General features: G+C 51.8%; 1 protein-coding gene across 2 annotated transcripts in view; it reads right to left on the bottom strand.

Moving 5' to 3' along the window:
* The window catches only part of LOC121274701 (neutral alpha-glucosidase AB-like), a 155,327-nt gene that overhangs the window by 121,834 nt on the left and 14,443 nt on the right, over positions 1-19,050 (bottom strand). For both annotated transcript variants that reach the window (XM_041182017.1, XM_041182018.1), the window contains 14 exons: positions 17,753-17,849; positions 16,729-16,909; positions 14,214-14,367; positions 12,737-12,972; positions 12,389-12,515; positions 11,233-11,312; positions 9,723-9,866; positions 8,639-8,735; positions 6,184-6,285; positions 5,375-5,618; positions 4,392-4,456; positions 3,644-3,720; positions 3,481-3,555; positions 2,997-3,110 (listed from right to left, as the gene is read on the bottom strand). In XM_041182017.1, coding sequence (XP_041037951.1) covers positions 2,997-3,110; positions 3,481-3,555; positions 3,644-3,720; positions 4,392-4,456; positions 5,375-5,618; positions 6,184-6,285; positions 8,639-8,735; positions 9,723-9,866; positions 11,233-11,312; positions 12,389-12,515; positions 12,737-12,972; positions 14,214-14,367; positions 16,729-16,909; positions 17,753-17,849 — 1,793 coding nt within the window. The remainder of the gene's footprint in view (positions 1-2,996; positions 3,111-3,480; positions 3,556-3,643; positions 3,721-4,391; positions 4,457-5,374; positions 5,619-6,183; positions 6,286-8,638; positions 8,736-9,722; positions 9,867-11,232; positions 11,313-12,388; positions 12,516-12,736; positions 12,973-14,213; positions 14,368-16,728; positions 16,910-17,752; positions 17,850-19,050) is intronic.

The following is a 19,050-nucleotide window of genomic DNA, read 5'->3' as shown; positions in this document are numbered from 1 at the left end:
CCTCCCTCGCGCCCACCGGGAGACCACCCTCCCTCGCGCCCACCGGGAGACCACCCTCCCTCGCGCCCACCGGGAGACCACCCTCCCTCGCGCCCACCGGGAGACCACCCTCCCTCGCGCCCACCGGGAGACCACCCTCCCTCGCGCCCACCGGGAGACCACCCTCCCTCGCGCCCACCGGGAGACCACCCTCCCTTGCTCCCACCCACCAGGAGACCACCCTCCCTCGTTCCCTCCGGGAGACCACCCTCCCTCGCTCCCACCCACCCACCGGGAGACCACCCTCCCTCGCTCCCTCCCACCCACCGGGAGATCACCCTCCCACGCTCCCTCCCACCCACCCACTGGGAGACCATCCTCCCTCGTGCCCATCAGGAGACCACCCACCCTCGCTCCCTCCCATCACTTGCCCAGACAGGAGTCCACCGTCCCTCACAATCCCGGAGGGTCAGCGGTGAGGGAGCGCCGCCCCCGTCGGAGGGTCAGCGGTGAGGGAGCGCCGCCCCCGTCGGAGGGTCAGCGGTGAGGGAGCGCCGCCCCCGTCGGAGGGTCAGCGGTGAGGGAGCGCCGCCCCCGTCGGAGGGTCAGCGGTGAGGGAGCGCCGCCCCCGTCGGAGGGTCAGCGGTGAGGGAGCGCCGCCCCCGTCGGAGGGTCAGCGGTGAGGGAGCGCCGCCCCCGTCGGAGGGTCAGCGGTGAGGGAGCGCCGCCCCCGTCGGAGGGTCAGCGGTGAGGGAGCGCCGCCCCCGTCGGAGGGTCAGCGGTGAGGGAGCGCCGCCCCCGTCGGAGGGTCAGCGGTGAGGGAGCGCCGCCCCCGTCGGAGGGTCAGCGGTGAGGGAGCGCCGCCCCCGTCGGAGGGTCAGCGGTGAGGGAGCGCCGCCCCCGTCGGAGGGTCAGCGGTGAGGGAGCGCCGCCCCCGTCGGAGGGTCAGCGGTGAGGGAGCGCCGCCCCCGTCGGAGGGTCAGCGGTGAGGGAGCGCCGCCCCCGTCGGAGGGTCAGCGGTGAGGGAGCGCCGCCCCCGTCGGAGGGTCAGCGGTGAGGGAGCGCCGCCCCCGTCGGAGGGTCAGCGGTGAGGGAGCGCCGCCCCCGTCGGAGGGTCAGCGGTGAGGGAGCGCCGCCCCCGTCGGAGGGTCAGCGGTGAGGGAGCGCCGCCCCCGTCGGAGGGTCAGCGGTGAGGGAGCGCCGCCCCCGTCGGAGGGTCAGCGGTGAGGGAGCGCCGCCCCCGTCGGAGGGTCAGCGGTGAGGGAGCGCCGCCCCCGTCGGAGGGTCAGCGGTGAGGGAGCGCCGCCCCCGTCGGAGGGTCAGCGGTGAGGGAGCGCCGCCCCCGTCGGAGGGTCAGCGGTGAGGGAGCGCCGCCCCCGTCGGAGGGTCAGCGGTGAGGGAGCGCCGCCCCCGTCGGAGGGTCAGCGGTGAGGGAGCGCCGCCCCCGTCGGAGGGTCAGCGGTGAGGGAGCGCCGCCCCCGTCGGAGGGTCAGCGGTGAGGGAGCGCCGCCCCCGTCGGAGGGTCAGCGGTGAGGGAGCGCCGCCCCCGTCGGAGGGTCAGCGGTGAGGGAGCGCCGCCCCCGTCGGAGGGTCAGCGGTGAGGGAGCGCCGCCCCCGTCGGAGGGTCAGCGGTGATGGAGCGCCGCCCCCGTCGGAGGGTCAGCGGTGATGGAGCGCCGCCCCCGTCGGAGGGTCAGCGGTGAGGGAGCGCCGCCCCCGTCGGAGGGTCAGCGGTGAGGGAGCGCCGCCCCCGTCGGAGGGTCAGCGGTGAGGGAGTGCTGCACTGTCGGAGGGTCAGCGGTGAGGGAGTGCTGCACTGTCGGAGGGTCAGCGGTGAGGGAGTGCTGCACTGTCGGAGGGTCAGAGGTGAGGGAGTGCTGCACTGTCGGAGGGTCAGCGGTGAGGGAGTGCTGCACTGTCGGAGGGTCAGCGGTGAGGGAGTGCCGCACTGTCGGAGGGTCAGCTGTGAGGGAGTGCTGCACTGTCGGAGGGTCAGCTGTGAGGGAGTGCTGCGCTGTCGGAGGGTCAGCTGTGAGGGAGTGCTGCACTGTCGGAGGGTCAGCGGTGAGGGAGTGCTGCACTGTCGGAGGGTCAGCGGTGAGGGAGTGCTGCACTGTTGGAGGGTCAGTGGTGGGGGAGCGCCGCCCCCGTCGGAGGGTCAGTGGTGGGGGAGTGCTGCACTGTCGGAGGGTCAGCGGTGAGGGAGCGCCGCACTGTCGGAGGGTCAGAGGTGAGGGAGTGCTGCACTGTCGGAGGGTCAGCGGTGAGGGAGTGCTGCACTGTCGGAGGGTCAGCGGTGAGGGAGTGCTGCACTGTCGGAGGGTCAGCGGTGAGGGAGTGCTGCACTGTCGGAGGGTCAGCGGTGGGAGAGTGCTGCACTGTCGGAGGGTCAGAGGTGAGGGAGTGCTGCACTGTCGGAGGGTCAGCGGTGAGGGAGTGCTGCACTGTCGGAGGGTCAGCGGTGGGAGAGTGCTGCACTGTCGGAGGGTCAGCAGTGATGGAGTGCTGCACTGTTGGGAGGGTCAGCGGTGAGGGAGCGCCACCCCCGGAGGGTCAGCAGTGAGGGAGTGCTGCACTGTCGGAGGGTCAGCGGTGAGGGAGCACCGCCCCCGTCAGAGGGTCAGCGGTGGGAGAGTGCTGCACTGTTGGAGGGTCAGCGGTGAGGGAGCACCGCCCCTGTCAGAGGGTCAGCGGTGGGAGTGTGATGCACTGTTGGAGGGTCAGCGGTGAGGGAGCACCGCCCCTGTCAGAGGGTCAGCGGTGGGAGAGTGCTGCACTGTTAGGAGTGCTGCATTCCTGATGAGATATTAAACTGAGGCCCGTGTGCCCTCTCTGGTGGGCATAAAAGATCCCAGTGCCACGGCTGGAAGAAGGGGGCGTGGTTGGTGGCACTGTCTGTCTTCAGGTCAATAGTTATCGTTCACCCAGCCAGCGAACGGCTGCAGATTTGGAAATTATAAAATTTGATCTAAATTTAACTCGAGTGTCTCAGACTCAGGGCTCTGTGTTCATGGTACCTGCGCATTCAGTGCCACGTAGAGGGTGTAAGGGTCACTCTGCATACAGGATGACGATCTCCGAACACGTTCTTTCCGAGCAATGATGGTGCCTCCACGCTGGTAAACTGGAATCTGAACAAGAGGCGAGGGGCAAGAGATTATTTCAGGAATTGAAGCAAGTCTTTCAATCTTCGATTCTTTGTTGAACACATACACTCAATATGATGCAGTAAAACGATTTGGGCTCAATTTAATTTGATGCTCAAGAGGAGAAATGATGCTATATTTTGGACACCCAGATTTGATTCAGGGGTTCGGGCTTCCGGGAATTGGTCCATGATCCCCAGTGAAGGGGTGGGATCCTGGGGAATCGCGATGAACGGTGGGGATCCCGGGGAATCGCTCCACACCACGCCCAATGGCACTCCAAGCACAGGGCTGTATTTTACCTTCAGCCAATAAGCATGAAGTGTGAAGGGACAATGTTACAGTGTTTGCTTACCGTGCTGATGGTGACAGGTACGTACAAATTCTGTGAGCCAGTGTGCTTCTGGTGGCTGTGAACGTCATACCAGAACTGTGGGAGAATTACAGCAAAGAGTTAGCACATCTCCGTCCTGCGGGGTGTGTGGAAATAAATAACAACGTTCGGTCCAGAACCTCACCTGCCCTTTCCCTGGCAAATAAACCTGAACTCCTCGGACATCCGGTTCTAACACTGGGCGAACGAGCAGCGCATCACCTAAAACAAAGACAAGACGGCCATTAACTCACTCCCCTCCCTGTGGAAATCTGGAACTCTCCACGCCCCCCCCACCCCACCCCAGCCCAAAATGTCAATGAGGTTGAGGATCAATCGGAAATGTGCAGACTGAGATCAGCAGATTTGTGTTGGGTAAGGGGATTAAAGGGTAGGCCTTGTGATGTAGTGGGTAGTGTCCCTGCCTCTGGGCCAGAAGCTCTGGGTTCAAGCTGTACTCCTGGACTTGACAGCCACAGAATGTGGCCAAACCAGTTGACTATCAGCCCGTAAATCCTCCCAATAATCCTGATGGCAGGCGGCAAGAGCAGGAGTTTCCTGGTTAGCCGTAATGCAGAAGGTAACGGTAAACCACTGCTGTGCTTTGGTGACCATGGGACTTTCATTGGCTTGGTCCATGGTTATATGTTAGGGCATGGTACCTGAAGAAAGGGATTAAGGATTGTGGAACCAAACGTGGGTAGATGGAGTTAAGATAGCGATCAGGCACGATCTCACTGCATGGAGGAAGAGGCTTGGATACTTCCTGTACAACAGGCTTGAGCGGCTGAATGGCCTCGTTCTGCTCCTGAATGGAGGAAGGAGGGGGTGGGGGGGGGCGCGGTTTGAAGAAGGAAGGTAAAAGAGTTCCACAAGTTAAAGGTGCGACTTACCAAGCATGTACTGGTCATCCAGGCTGAATGTATTCACATCACTGGGGAACTGCACCCACAGGGCTCTGAGGAATTAAGGCAACAACTCAGTACCCCATTTACCTCCAGACCTACTGCTCCGGCCTGGGGTACAGCCCCTCATTCTGAACACCAGCATTTTCTGCAACCTCATTAAAGACCTGCATTTCTCTAGCACCTGTCACCAGCAGCCAATTTGTGCACAGCAAGATCCCACAAACAGCAATGTGATAATGACCCAGATCATCTGTTTTTAGTGAGGTTGGTTGAGGGATAAATAATGACCCCAGGACACCGGGGAGAACTCCCCACTGCTCTTCTTCCAATAGTGGCCGTGGGATCTTTTACACCCACCCGAGAGGGCAGATGGGGCCTCAGTTTAATGTCTCATCCTGAGAGATGGCCCCTCCGACAGCGCGGCGCTCCCTCGGCGCTGGCCCTCCGACAGCGCGGCGCTCCCTCGGCGCTGGCCCTCCGACAGCGCGGCGCTCCCTCAGTGACGGCCTACTCTAAGCCAGAATTCCACAGCAGAGTGACACATATACCCTGACATCTAGCCCAGCTGCTGTGAATCCCCAGGTGACCATGTGTCCTTCACTTCCTGCTCTTGGTGGCACCTTTCAGACTTGCCATTTTGAAAGAATGGGGCTCTCTCAACTCAAGCCCACTGCAGCATCTCTGAGTGTTTGCTTCCTGTCAGGCTGCTTTGAAATGAAGCCATGTGTAGATGAGAGTCTCACTCAGTCTCCCTTACCTATTCTAGCCTCAGGCAGCAGCATTGATGGGCCAACACTCACCAAACCCAGAGGAAGCTCATTACACAGAGATAACCAGAAACCCAAAGTGGGACAAGCAGAGCATCAGCTAAGCCCACCAGCCTGCTCTCACCACCCGAAAATGCACCATAGGAACAAGTGAACACAGGTAAACACACAGGCATTCAGAGCTGAGTGAAGTGACGTTACCTCATGACAGGCTCTCCAGTCCTATAAGCATGGTAAAACAGGGTGTACCAGAAGGGCAGCAGAGCATAGCGTTCTCGAACAGCTGTACGGATCAGCAGCTTGTTGTCATCCCCAAAGAGCCAGGGTTCTCGTCTCGGGGTGTCCAGGTGAGCGTGGGCTCTGAAGAACGGCTGATAGGCTCCAGCCTGGTACCAGCGAACCAGCAGCTCAGGGCTAGGGTGCTTGAAAAAACCACCAACATCCGCTGCAAAGTAGGAGGGGACATGGTCAGGGAAACACCCAGCTATCAGGTCCCTAAAGGAAGGTGGGGGCCCCGCACCCTCACAGGAAGGGCGGGCGGGGGGGGGGGAATCCTGCACCGTCCCCACCCTCCCAGGAAAGGGGTGGGGGTCCCACACCCTCCTCCCACCCCCTCACAAGGGAGTTTGCCCCCCCCCCACCCCCCCCCCCCCCCCAAATCGTATCAGATTCACCGCACAGAAAAAGGCCATTCGGCCCATCTGCTGGTGTTTCTGCTCCAGATCAGCCGCCTCCTCCCATCCCCCTCTTCATCTCACCCCATCACCATATCATTTTTCCCTTTCTCCCTGGTGTTTATCAGCTTGGATCAGATGACATGAGGTCGAGGAAGGGGACATGCTGTTTGAATGGAATGGTTATCATCCCTCTTGGGCAGCTCCTTTAATACTTCACCTTAAGGACACACAGGGCAGCAGTGAACACCCAAGCAGAGAGTCAGTCTAGGTTCAGAGTTAAACATCTGGTGTAAGGTCCATCCATCCCAGCCGCAGGGACAGAAACACACTAACCTCCACAGAAAGAGATGCCGGCGAGTGCCAGAGACAGGCACATGGGCAGCGAGATCCTCAGGTGGTCCCACTCAGCAGAGTTATCGCCCGTCCACACTGCTCCTGGAGACAAACAGAAAGGAGGAATCAGAACAATAAGACCACTTGCTTCGTAAAGCTGAGCCGACTACATCTTTGTACATCGCAGAAGACAGCATAACGTGGAACAGGAATCGGGGAGAGACTAAAATACTCACAGGAGTGAATCTAACCTGTGACACTCCAAATTGTGGCAGTGTCAGACCATGACTCAGTTCACTTTCTTCCTCCCTCCTCTGGAAGAAGCCTGATGTTTTCGACTACTTCAGTGTTATCAAGAGGAGGGCCTTCTACCCGGGAGTCTTGGGCTCTCAGTACAGGAGGTTAAACACTCTCACATACAGTATATTCCCTTTCTCCAAGCCAAACAATATTCCTGAACAGAACTCTACAGAGTGAGCAACCAGTACCCCACTGAAAGATTATCCCTCCTGTACCACTCCAGCCTTCTCAACAACATAGTGTCCAACACAGAAACAGGCCATTTGGCCCATCCACTCTGTGCTGGTGTTTCTGTTCCACATGAGTCTCCTCCCACCTCTCTCATCTCCCCCCATCACCATATCCTTCTATCCCTTTCTCCCTCATGTGTTTATCCAGCTTCCCCCTTAAACGTATCGATACTATTCACCTCGACCACTCCCTGTGGGAGCGAGTTCCACATTCTCCTCACTCTCTGGGTGAAGAAGTTTCTCCTGAATTCCCCCATCGGATTTATTAGTGACTGTCTTATATTGATGGCCCCTAGTTCTGGTCTCCCATCTTCTCTACGTTAACCCTATCTAAACCCCCTTCATCGTTTTGAAGAGCTCAAACAGGTCACCCTTCAGCCTTCTCTTTTCTAGCGAAGAGCCTCATAGTGTTCAATCTTTCCTGATCATTATAACCTCTCAATCCTGGGATCAAACTTAACCTCTTTTTGTAATAACCATAAATGTTCCTAACTCCAAGTCCAGCTTAACCAAGGTTCAGTACAAGTTTAACAGTCTGCCTCCAGGAAATGAACTCCAGTGCTTGGAATGTTTTTTTTATATATAATAAAATGGCCTTACGTTACTTCATTTAAAGATTTCTAGCCCCTTTGCCCCTCTACCCGAATTCACTTGTGCTCGTGAGAACTCAGAGATGGGCTTCTGACCCAGCTCCTATAAAATCAGCGGTAGAAGCTTGCTCCCACCACTCCCTTGGTACATGCCAGTGTTAGAACCTTCTCTCTCAAGACTGAAGTTTCCTCTTTCAAAATGGAAGGATCTGGCATGACCTGGATGTTAACCTGGGGCGCTTTTTTTTTTAAAAAAAAGGGTCATAAGTTCGCCATGGAACAATCAACAAGCAGGCCAAGAAAAACCCTGACCTATATGGTACTTGAGAGGGAGTTGATTGTTTGCGATGAACTGCAAAGCACTTTAATTAATGAAAATACCTGGAAAAACTCAGCACGTCTGGCAGCATCTGCAGAGAGGAACACAGTTAACGTTTCGAGTCTGTATGACTGTTCTGTTGAAGATTCATACGGACTCGAAACGTTAACTGTGTTCCTCTCTGCAGATGCTGCCAGACCTGCTGAGTTTTTCCAGGTATTTTTATTTTTGTTTTGGATTTCCAGCATCCGCAGTTTTTTTGCTTTTATTTTACTTTAATTAATGAAGCTGGGAGACAAACAGGCAGTCACGCGGCAGAGAGAAAAAAAGCCTTCCGTTGTGAACCTGACTGTTTTGAAGGCAGTGTTGTGTTCGGAGAACAAGCTGAGAAAGGAAGGCGACCTCTCTCTACATTGTCTAAAATTGTGAGTGGCTATCAATCTGTAGCCAGAGCATCTCATCTGAAGAGTCATACAGACTCGAAACATTAACTCGCTTTCTCTCTCCACAGATGCTGTCAGGCCTGCTGAGTTTTTCCAGCATTTTGTTTTTATTTCAGATTTCCAGCGTCTGCAGTATTTTGCTTTTACCTCATCCGAGTGTAACTAGTCTGCTTTTGGACCTGTGCACGTATGCGTGTGCCTGTCCGTGTGCACCTGCTTGCGTGTGTGTTACTGGGGGAATTCTTTAGGAAGCGATAGTTATACTTCCCGATTACAATCGTGTGTTGACCAGTACTTGGAACTTGTTAAAAGAGGTTTTGTTTCATAATAAAGTAATCATTCTGAGTTTTGAAAGAAGCCGAGTCAGAGACTCTTTTCTCCTGGGTACTAGGGGTATAGGTAAACAATTGGCCATTTGGGTAAGAAAATTAAACATTTAAATTAATGGTACAGCTGTGGGAGTAGTGGGGTTGGAGAATTTGCACACTCCTCCCATCCGGGTCAGAACACCAGCCACTCTCAGGCTGGTAGGAAACACGCTTCATGTGAGAAAAGAAAAGCAGTGCCTCTCACCATAACGCTGGGATCCAGCGAAAAAGCCTCTAGTTAGGACAAAAGGCCTCTCTATGCCCCCAGAACGCTGGATCAGGCCATTTGATGTAGCCATTTGCTGCAAAGCAAGCAGAAATAAAAGATCATTCCCTGACGAGAGACCACCAGTGATATGAACACAGAAACAGGAGGACTTTCAACCCCTCGAGCCTAATCCACCACTCAAATAGATCACGTCTGATCGGTATCTTAACTCCATCTACCCTCCTTGGTTCTGTGGCGCTGCTGGTGGTGTAGTGGTAATGTCGCTGGACTAGTAATCCAGAGGCCCAGACTAATACCTCGGAGTCATGGGTTCAAATCTCACCGCAGCAGCTGGTTTGAATTTAAATTCAATAATAAATCTGGAATTGAAAGCTAGTCTCACTAATGGTGACCATGAAACTATCATCGATTGTCATAAAAACCCATCTGGTTCACTCAGGTCCTTTAGGGAAGGGAATCTGCCGTCCTTGCCCGGTTTGGCCTACATGTGGTTGACTCTGAAATGGTCTAGCAAGCCACTCGGTTCGAGGGATGGGCAACAAATGTTGGCCTTGTCAGTCAGTGACACCCACATCCCATGAAAGAAGAAAAAAGTAACCCTTAATCCCCTTACCTGACAAAAATCTACCAATTTTGGCATTTCCAATTGACAGCTTTTTAGGGGGAGAGAGTTCCAAATTTCCACTCCTCTTTGTGTGAAGAAGTGCTTCCTGACATCACCCCTGAGTGGCCTGGCTCCTATTTTAAGGTTCTGCCTTCTTGTTCCAGACTCCCCCTCCACCTCAGGAAATAATTTCTCTCTATCGACCCTATCGAATCATCTTAAGCCCATTTGGGGAGTCAGGAGGTGAGTTACTCGCCGCAGGATTCCCAGCCTCTGACCTGCTCTTGTAGCCACAGTATTGATACGGCTAGTCCAGATCAGTTTCTGAATGGGCAAAACATTCCAGAAATGTGTAGAACATATACACAATAAATGGTAAGTTAACCCCTCCTGCTCTGGGAGCAGTATCTTCAGTCCCCCCAGCACCCCTGCCCCGACAATCTGCCTGGTACTCACCACATACAATGCGTAAAGGTTGTGAACATCCCTGTGTTCAAAGCCGCCCATGTGGACAGCATCTTTATGCATAGTCACCTCGGGCCCATTGAACACCGAGGGCTCGTTCATATCATTCCATGTGTACAGATTGTCCATGGACCCCTTGAAGAGAAGAGGCAGCAAAAAGAAGAAAGCAAGACAGTGAGTTAGCAGGAGGCTCACAAAGAAGATTGCAACATTCTGACCAATGAGAGAATCATAGGATCATACAGCTTAGGAGGCCACTCTGCCCATCCATCATGCCTATGCTAGCTCCTTGAAAAAGCTATCCAATTAGGACCACTGGCCATAGCCCTGCAAGTATCTTCTTTCACTATTTGAGAGCGGAACAGACATCAGTATGTTAGTTTGAGGAGCCTGTGAGGACAGCACTTCGGCAGCAGTTATAGAATGAATCAGTGTTTCTACAGCATCATTCAACACCTCAGGATATTCCACAGCGCTGTACAGACTGAATCTTATTTTTTTTGAAGTGCAGTCACTCTTGTTAGGTAGGAAACGCAGCAGTCAATGTGCACACAGCAAGATCCCACATTCAGCACTGTGACAATGACCCAGCTGATCTATTTCTGATGTCGAATGAGAGATAAATATTTCAGATCGTTTAGTGCAGCCTCTTCCAGTACAGATTCATCAAGAGTTTCAAGGTTTGATCCCGGTTCTGCTGTGTATTAGCCGAACCTCTGCAACTGACCCCCAGGTCATGGAGGGGGCAAAGCGTGAGTCAAGGTTCCCGCTCCTGGCTCTTGCTGGGGTTCAGCTCTATGGCTGCCTGCCATGTTCCAGAGACCTCAATCTATAAATCCAGACTGACACACCCAGTGCAGTACGGCCATTGTTGAAGAGCAGAGGGGAGTTCTCCCCGGTGTCCTGGGACCAATATTTATCCCTTGAGCATCATCACTAAAATTAAACAATCTGGGCCATTATCGTACTGTCATTTGTGGGGTCTTGCTGTGCACAAACTGCCTGCTGGGCTTCCTGTAACAGTGACTACACTTGTAGTTTATTGGCTGTGAAACGCCTTTGAGATGTTACGAGATTATTAAAGATGATGATGTACAAACGACAGTTTCTTTCTTCACGTGAGATTACAGCTGGGATAGAAATGCTCTCCCTCTTCACACCCAGCATTAACAAGAACTCGGTGGGCGGATGTCTGTATGAACAGAACGAGTAAAATGTAGAGGAGAGCCATTCCAAGTAGAACAAGCCCAGGGGAATATCCATCCTCTCTACCAGACTGACATCCTGCAGGAGAGATCTGCAATTCATGGTGAAAGACAGACAAATTCTGTACCTCGGAATTCATTCTCACAAGTCAAAATCATTTTATTTCAGATCTTGCCAGCTAGTTTTTTTGAATTCCCAGTCTCCCCTAGATTGAAAGGACAGTGTGCTGACACACCACCCTGTCCACTATCTAAAACCCACGCGAGTTCTCGAACGTTACAGGGTTTTAACTGACCTCGTACTGATCGTAGGCAAACATGCTGGCCCACCAAGATCGCATCTCGGGGTTGGTGAAGTCAGGATAGCCAGCAGAACCTAGGACAAGTAGACAAGTATTAAATCGCTGGCATTAACTACACTCTAAATTCATCAACTCACACCATCCAATCTAAAACCAAACTGCAGTAATCAGCATTTCAGAAACTAAGCAGAGCTTAGCTGGTGCCCAAAAATCTGCTGCAAGCTACACAGGTAACATGGTGCAGAAAACAAAATGGATGGCAGAAGCCAGTGAGAATGGCATCTAAATAGTTACAGGGGATATTGAGAAGGAGCTCAAGGCCCAACAGTGTATGGATTATCCTGAACAATATAGCTGCAACATTGAACTAGTGAGCCACTGTAATGTGTTCTGGTCAGAGCTCACGCAGTGAGATGATGCAGGGAACCACCAATGTCCTTCGTTCATGTCTTTGTTATCTCCGACTTCACTATTTCAATGGTTCCCGGCCAGCCTCTTATCCTCTGTAATCCTGACATCAATCAAGCTCGAAACGTTAACTTTGCTCCTCTCCACAGATGCTGCCAGACCTGCTGAGTTTTTCCAGGTATTTTTGTTTTTGTTTTGGATTTCCAGCATCCGCAGTTTTTTGCTTTGATCTCTGCTCCCCATATCCCAGCTCATGCTAATCTCTGTTTCCCTATCACCCTGTGTTCGCCGACCTATAACGTGCTCAAACCCCATCCACAGCCCTCATCCTGTTCCTTTCTCTGCAGCCTCCTCCTTACCCTACAATCCTCTGAGCTCTCCACGCTCCACCGTTCTAGACTCTAATGCACCTCCTTCACTCACAGACGTGCTTTCAGCTGTCTGGGCCCTAAATTCCGGAACTTACTCGGCAAATTTCTCTTCCCCTTTAAGAGGCTCCTCAAAACCAATTCCTTAGCTGTGTGGTTGGTCACCTGTCCTAACACCTGAGTGTCAAATTCTGCCTGATAACACTCCTGTGAAGCTTGGGCTTGTTTTACATTAAAGGCGCTATATAAATGCAAGCTGTCATGGCCGCTGAGAAACTGGTCCCTGATGACTGAGACAGGCAGAGAGGAACCTTAAAAAAGGCTGAGGCAAACAGGCACCAGGAAAGAATACAGAAATAATTTGTAATAATTACCTGGCCAGCACCAGCCTTCATAATCACTTCCATCCTTAGTCTTAATGTAGAAGTTGCGAGACTGGATGGTGGTGTGAACCTTGTACCCACTGTCGATCTTGATGTGGGGGTCGACTATACTGACCATCTAGGCGAGCGAAGCAGAGTTAGCGACCTATAGGCAGTGAAGCTTTCCAAATATAAAAAGATGTGCAATTCATTCAAGGAGGCAGCTCACCACCACCTTCTCAAGGGGCAACTAGGGACGGGCAATACATGCTGGGCCCGGCCAGCGAAGCCCATGTCCCCTGAATGAACATTAAAGAATAACTCCCACACCCTCTCCTTTCTACATTTCTGTTCTGTTACCTTCCGCTTCTTGGAGGCAAGGTTTTGCAGCATGTCCTTGGGATTCGGGAATTTGTTGGTATCCCAGGTGAAGTACCGCTTCCCATCCGTGTGCTCGATGTCCAGCCAGATGACATCATATGGGATATCGTGCTCGTCGAAGCCGGCATCCACATTCCGGACATCGTCCTCATCATTGTAATTCCAGCGGCACTGGTGATAAGCGATGGCGAAGAGAGGGGGCAGAGCCTGTGTGCCTGGGGCCAGGGGAGAGACAGTAACAGCAGTCAGCAGTCTACCCACTGCAACTCATCCATCTCCTTCAAGACTGCAGCTCTCAGAATCATCCAGCACAGGAGGTGCCTATTCGGCCCCTCCTGTCTGTACTAGCTCTGCGAAGCGGATCACACGCGCTCCACTCGAACCAAGCTTTTGGGCTGCAAACAATCTAATATATAGCAACATAAACTAAATGGTACAGTTTAAGGTGAGGCAGGAACAGAGAGGCCTGGGGAGTGTACATACACTAATCTCTGAAACTGGCCGGACAAGTTCAGGAGGCTGTTTAAAAAAAAACAAGTGTGGGATCCTGGGTTTTATAAAAAGAGAGGCAATTGTGTGCAGACCAAGGAAATTATAATGAACTTTTACAAACACTCGTTAGGCCCCAGCTACTGTGTCCCATGCTGGGCCCCACACTTTAGGAAGGGTGTCGAGACCTCAGAGAGGGTGCGGAGGAGATTTACTAGAATGTTCCCAGAGACTTCAGTTCATGGGGAGAGACTGGAGAAGCTGTTCTCCTTAGAGCAGAGAAGGTTAAGGGGGGAGTTTCGAGTTGGTTGAAATTGAAGAGTTCTGACAGAGTAAATAGGGAGAAACTGACTGAAGGTAATTGGCAAAAGAATCGGCGAGGAGTGGGGGTGGAGGTAAGAGATGATGAGAATTTAAGTTTAAAATTAATACAGTTCATTGTAATGACCTGGAAGGCACTGCCTGAAAGCAGATTCAATAGAAACTTTCAAAATGGGAACTGTATAAATACTTGAAAAGGAGAAATTTGCAGGACTGTGGGGGGAGAGGGCAGGGTGGGGGTGGGGAAAGAGTGGGCTAACTGGATATATCTTTTTTTAGAGCTAGCACAGGCACGATGGGCCAAATGGCCTTCTCTATGCTGTCTCATTCTAGGAGTCTCAGAGATGCACTGGTGCTAATAAAAAGGCCCACATTTGACACAGCTGGTGAGGAACTGGCACTGGGACCCATTTCCTGTGGTTGGGGGTGCGGGGGTCTGGAAGCACTTTGTCACACAAAGGGTGAGAGAACAGGCTCAGGGGGCTGAATGGCCTCCTCCCATGTCAGTGACTGGTGCAGAGCTTCAGTAAGGCACCCTCAAAGCTCTCTATTCTCCACTCTCCCAGCCCTTTCCCTGCACCATTTCAAACGCCAGGAGGGCAGGATCAGGACTCCGGCCTCTGCAGCAACCTCCCAGCTGATGTACCTGTAAGCGAGGCGTACTGCTTGAAGACGTCAAACGGAGATGGTCCCAGGAGCAGGAAAACGTCGATGATCCCACTCTCGGAAATCCAGCGGACATCAGTCTGTGGGATTTCATTCGCCCCCTGCACGTAATCCAGCATCTTCCCAAATAAAGTCTGCGGAGGGATCAGGCTTGGTTAGGTCGGAATGACCAAATGCCATACAACACACATAACCATTACACATTCCAATCTCAACACTGGGAGGCGGGGGGCACCTTTCCACAGTCTCCCAACTGAAAGTCCTTCATTCAAAATCTCGCCAAGTTCACGTAAGCACCATTGTACAAGGGCCTGTACAGTACTGGAGGTGACAGTCAGTCAGGATAAGGCCGCGCATCAAACAGCACAAGCAGCCTGTCATTCTTGCGGCAATATTCTAGATTCCAGTACCCAGGGTATCAATGGGGTATGCAGAAAAGGGAAGTTAGTACAAGCAGGGCTCAGATCAGCTATGACCTAACTGAATGGTGGACCAGGCTTCTGGTGACTATCCCGTTCATGGTTTACGTTAACATTTTCACGGTGATGTTTGGTTCTGGGAAGATTGCTGTTATGAAGGTAAGCTAACTAAAATGCTGGGCTTCAGAGATTGCCAGAACACCCAAAAGAAAATGACAGTTCAGAAGGTTACTCATGTTTGTTTAATAGAGTCAGAGTAGAAAGATAGAGCCATAAAACAGCGGGTGGTCTTACTTAGCTGGAGACATGATGTCTACACTGTTTGTAAAGAAGTGCAGCCCAGAGAGATGTTTTGCTTTGGGAGTTAGCGGTAAATTAGTTTAAAAACCTTCAGTGAACAATTGAGGTTGTCATGGGAATTTGTCAAGCTTAAGAAGGTTCTCTACTGTCAATCTGAGTGTTCTGCAACAGGGGAAGAGGATCCAGACCAAAAGGGTGCTGCTGTTAGCAGGTGTAAAGAAGCCCCAGGACGTGTTCGGTGTTAACTGTTGACTGCAGTTTGGACCTCATGTGGCTTGCAGCTCACAGAGAAGCCCTGGGAGCTGTTAGCAGGTTCCAGGTAGTTGGGGGTCAGGAGGAGCCCAGGGGAGTTGGTTCTGTGCCATTTATAGCTCGGTGCCCCCAGGAGTCTGGAGTTCTGAGAAACCCGAGGCAGTGCCAGGTTAGAGAAGCTAGCAGTCTGTGAAAGAATTGGAACTGTGCCAGTAGTTAGAGGTGAGAGTACAGCTATGTGAATCCTGAGGGGAGTCTGAGGAGAGATTGAACCCTTGGGTGGCAAGCAGTTGTTGAGGCAGTCTGAGTCAGAGTGGCTTTAGAGGGAATTCAGTGGCTAGATCTTCGAAAGTGAAATGGTAAAATTCTGTCTCCCTCACAACAGATTTCAACAAGAGATTGTGACTGTCAGTGGTCACTGATGTCTGGGTGGGTTGCTAAGAAATTTGTGGGATGTGTCTTGGTCACATCTGCCTTTTCATGTGCAGTGTAGTGTGTTTCACCACAGTTTGCCTGTCAATTCATACTTAGAGGGAGGCGATGGCATAGTGGTATTGTTGCTGGACTAGCGATCCAGGGTAATGTTCTGGGAACCAGGGTTCGAATCCCACCATGGCAGATGGTGGAATTTGAATCCAATAAAAATCTATTAAAGTCTAATGGTGACCACGAAACCATTGTTGTGAAAATCCATCTGGTTCACGAACGTCCTTTAGGGCAACTGCTGCCCTTACCTGGTCTGGCCAACATGTAACTCCAGGCCCACAGCAATATGGTTGACTCTTAAACGCCCTAGGGCGCAGCTAGAGATGAGCCAGTGACAGACACATCCCATGAACGAGTGACAAAAAAAACCTCACGTTAATTCTGAATATTAGAGTATAAGATGGATACCGCAGGTTGCTTCACTTTCCTGACCTCGTATAAGTAAAGTTTATTTTGTCTGTTTACAGTGGTGGAATCCTGTGACTTTATTCTCCTAGTGGGTAACTGGGATTTCAATCTTGGTCTACTTTAAACAAAAAAAGTTAATGGTCCCGAACTGGACTGTAACAGGCTTGAGGGGTTGAATGGCTTCTGCCCGTTCCTGTGTTGTTCCAAATATGTCCAATACCGTTTCCCTCGTGTGGTGAAACCCAATCTGATGGTGGACTAGTCATTTCGAGCTTCTGACCCTACTCCTCCTTATTTAAACCAGTGATCCTATGAAGGTGATGAGCACGTCTACCTCCAAATCCAGAGTCTGACAATTCTTAATGTTTCTTGGAGTAGACGGTCTCCTGCACTGACCTCATTCATTTGCCCAGAGCCCCCAAACTGTGCAAATCTCCCTTCAGCAGCCCTCCCCTTACAGTATCTGCAGCCTCGGAAAATCCAAGACTAGCATCGCTCCATCAGTACTTCCAAATCCTAATCCTTCTTTGCCACAATGTAGACCTCAAGATAGAGTGGGAGGGTTTGGAACTACCCGACTCATACACCAAGATTAGAAGGGTCGGTGCCTGTGGAAGGGAGTTGGCCCACCTTGCCCGCTGTGTTGGAGCTGATGTCGACCCAAGTCTCAGCAGCATTCAGCCAGAAGATTCCCAGGGTCCTGCGGATGTTGTGGGCCAGCAGAAGAGGTACGGCCCCATATAGAGCCATGGGATTATATATCTCGTACTGGAACACATCAAGGTTATACAGACGGTACGGATCTCCACCGCTGAGGAAGAAAAGGAACACAATTATAAAATCACTTACACGTACAGAATCTGAAACACCAACTGTTTACTGTGACTCCCGTCTTGAGTTCATGTGGCTGGGAGCTAGGACCCACAAACTCCCAAGCATGTACCTGAGCAGAATATATTTAGTCATGGAGAGAGAGAGAGAGAGAGAGAGAGAGAGAAAGTGGAGAAAGAACTTCCTTTTCTACAGTGCTTTTTACAAACCCTGTTTTACAACCAACGAGGGACTTTGTTTTTTGAAGCGTGGTCTTTGTTGTAAAGTAGGAAACGCAGCAGCCAATTTGCGCACAGCAAGATCCCACAAACAGCAACGTGACAATGACCCAGATCATCTGTTTTTAGTGATGTTGTTTGAGGGATAAACATTGGCCCCAGGACACCGGGGAAAACTCCCCCATCACTGCTCTTCTTCCAATAGTGGCCGTGGGATCTTTTACACCCACCCGAGAGGGCCCTGGTTTAACATCTCATTCAGAGGACGGGCAGCTCCAACAGTGCAGCACACTTTCAGTACTGGCACCGGGGAGTGTTGGCCTGGGTTGAAACTCAAGCCTCTGGAGTGGAGCTTAAACCTATAGCTTTGTGTCTCCGAGGCAAGTGCTACACACTGAGCCACAGCTGATGAAGGTGAAGAGTTACATCCATTGTCACTAATAGGGGGTCTCTCTACAAACCTCCTAACGTAACCTACCCTATATTCAAGTGGGCACAATATTCAGATACCAGACAAAAAGCCCCACTCGCTGCTGCTCACGTCTGATTCCCACTGGTTCTTGCACTAAGAGTTTGCTCTTTGAGCCTTGGTGGTTGGTACTTACTCTGTTGTTTTGAGTTTCAAGTTGTCAGCATGCTCTGGAATCCCATATACATGTTCAAAGCCAGGGAGAGAGAAGTCTAGGCCAACAGAGGATGGACCTGCAGCAACAGACTGGCACGTTAGAATGAACACCCCTTACCCTTCGACCACAGCCTCGGTTCCATCGCAATGCTGAGATTAACTCCCTCATATCCACAGTACGGTTACACAGTTTAAAGATTAGGGGTTGCCAAATTAAGACAGAAATGAGGAGATTTTTTTTTCTCCGAGGGCTGTTAGTCTGTGGAAGTCTCTTCCCCAGGGATTACTGGAGGCTGGGTCCGTGAATATATTCAAGGATGAGTTAGACAGATTTTTGATCAGAATGGGGATCAAAGATTATGGGGGGTAGGCAGGAAATTAGAGTTGAGAGCACAGTCAGATCAGCATTATCTTACTGAATGGCACATCAGGCTTGAGCAGCTGAGTGGCCTACTACTGGCCTTCTTGAGTACAGAACTTAGAAGAGAATAAATGAAGTTATACAACTGGATCAGGAACTAGAGTGTGATTTATTTGCACACACAACTTTACACATGCTGCCTTGCAAAGGTATCTGTCTAACTGGTACCAGGATTATCCTGTGCAGCATCTGACCCCAGTGACAAGAGCACAGACATTTGCTCCGAGCCCTCCTTGGCTGCCAGTCTAGGTGCCCGGTCACGTTGCAGGTGTTTATGCCACCCACCCCACTCCCTGGGATTAAAAGGCTGTTGTGTGCTTTTGGGAAACGACAAGGCAAAATATAGGCTTCCCTCAGAGGGAGGGCAGAGTTTTAGGCAGCTCCTATACACTGGACCCCGCACACCAGTCAATACACAGCTTCGGTCCACTGCACTGTACCAGGGAAGTTACATCCCCTCAGACCTCATCCCTGCTGCACTTTAGATCCAGATAGGGTCATGTAGCAAGTGCACATTTTATCACCGTTTATAACAAAGGGCCTGCATTTATAGAACACTGTTAGCATCCACAGAATGTCCCAAAATGCTTTACATTTGGCTCCCACAAACAGCAATGTGACAATGGCCAGGTTTTTTTTTAAAAAAAAGGCATGTTGGTTGAGGGATAAATATTGGTCCCAAAACCAAATAACGTGGTGGGGCATTTCATCCAGAAGGCTGCCCTCTGACAGCACAGCGCCCCCTCCGCACTGACCCTCCGACAGTGTGGCGCCCCCTCCGCACTGACCCTCCGACAGCATTTGCTCATTTAAGACAGAGATGAGGAGAAATTCTCTGAGAGGGTAGTGAGTCTCTG

Source organism: Carcharodon carcharias (assembly GCF_017639515.1).
Source record: "Carcharodon carcharias isolate sCarCar2 chromosome 37 unlocalized genomic scaffold, sCarCar2.pri SUPER_37_unloc_2, whole genome shotgun sequence".
In the NCBI taxonomy this organism is placed as follows: Eukaryota; Metazoa; Chordata; class Chondrichthyes; order Lamniformes; family Lamnidae; genus Carcharodon; species Carcharodon carcharias.
The sequence above is the reverse complement of the archived record's forward strand: the minus strand, read 5'-3'. Positions and strand labels throughout refer to the sequence as shown.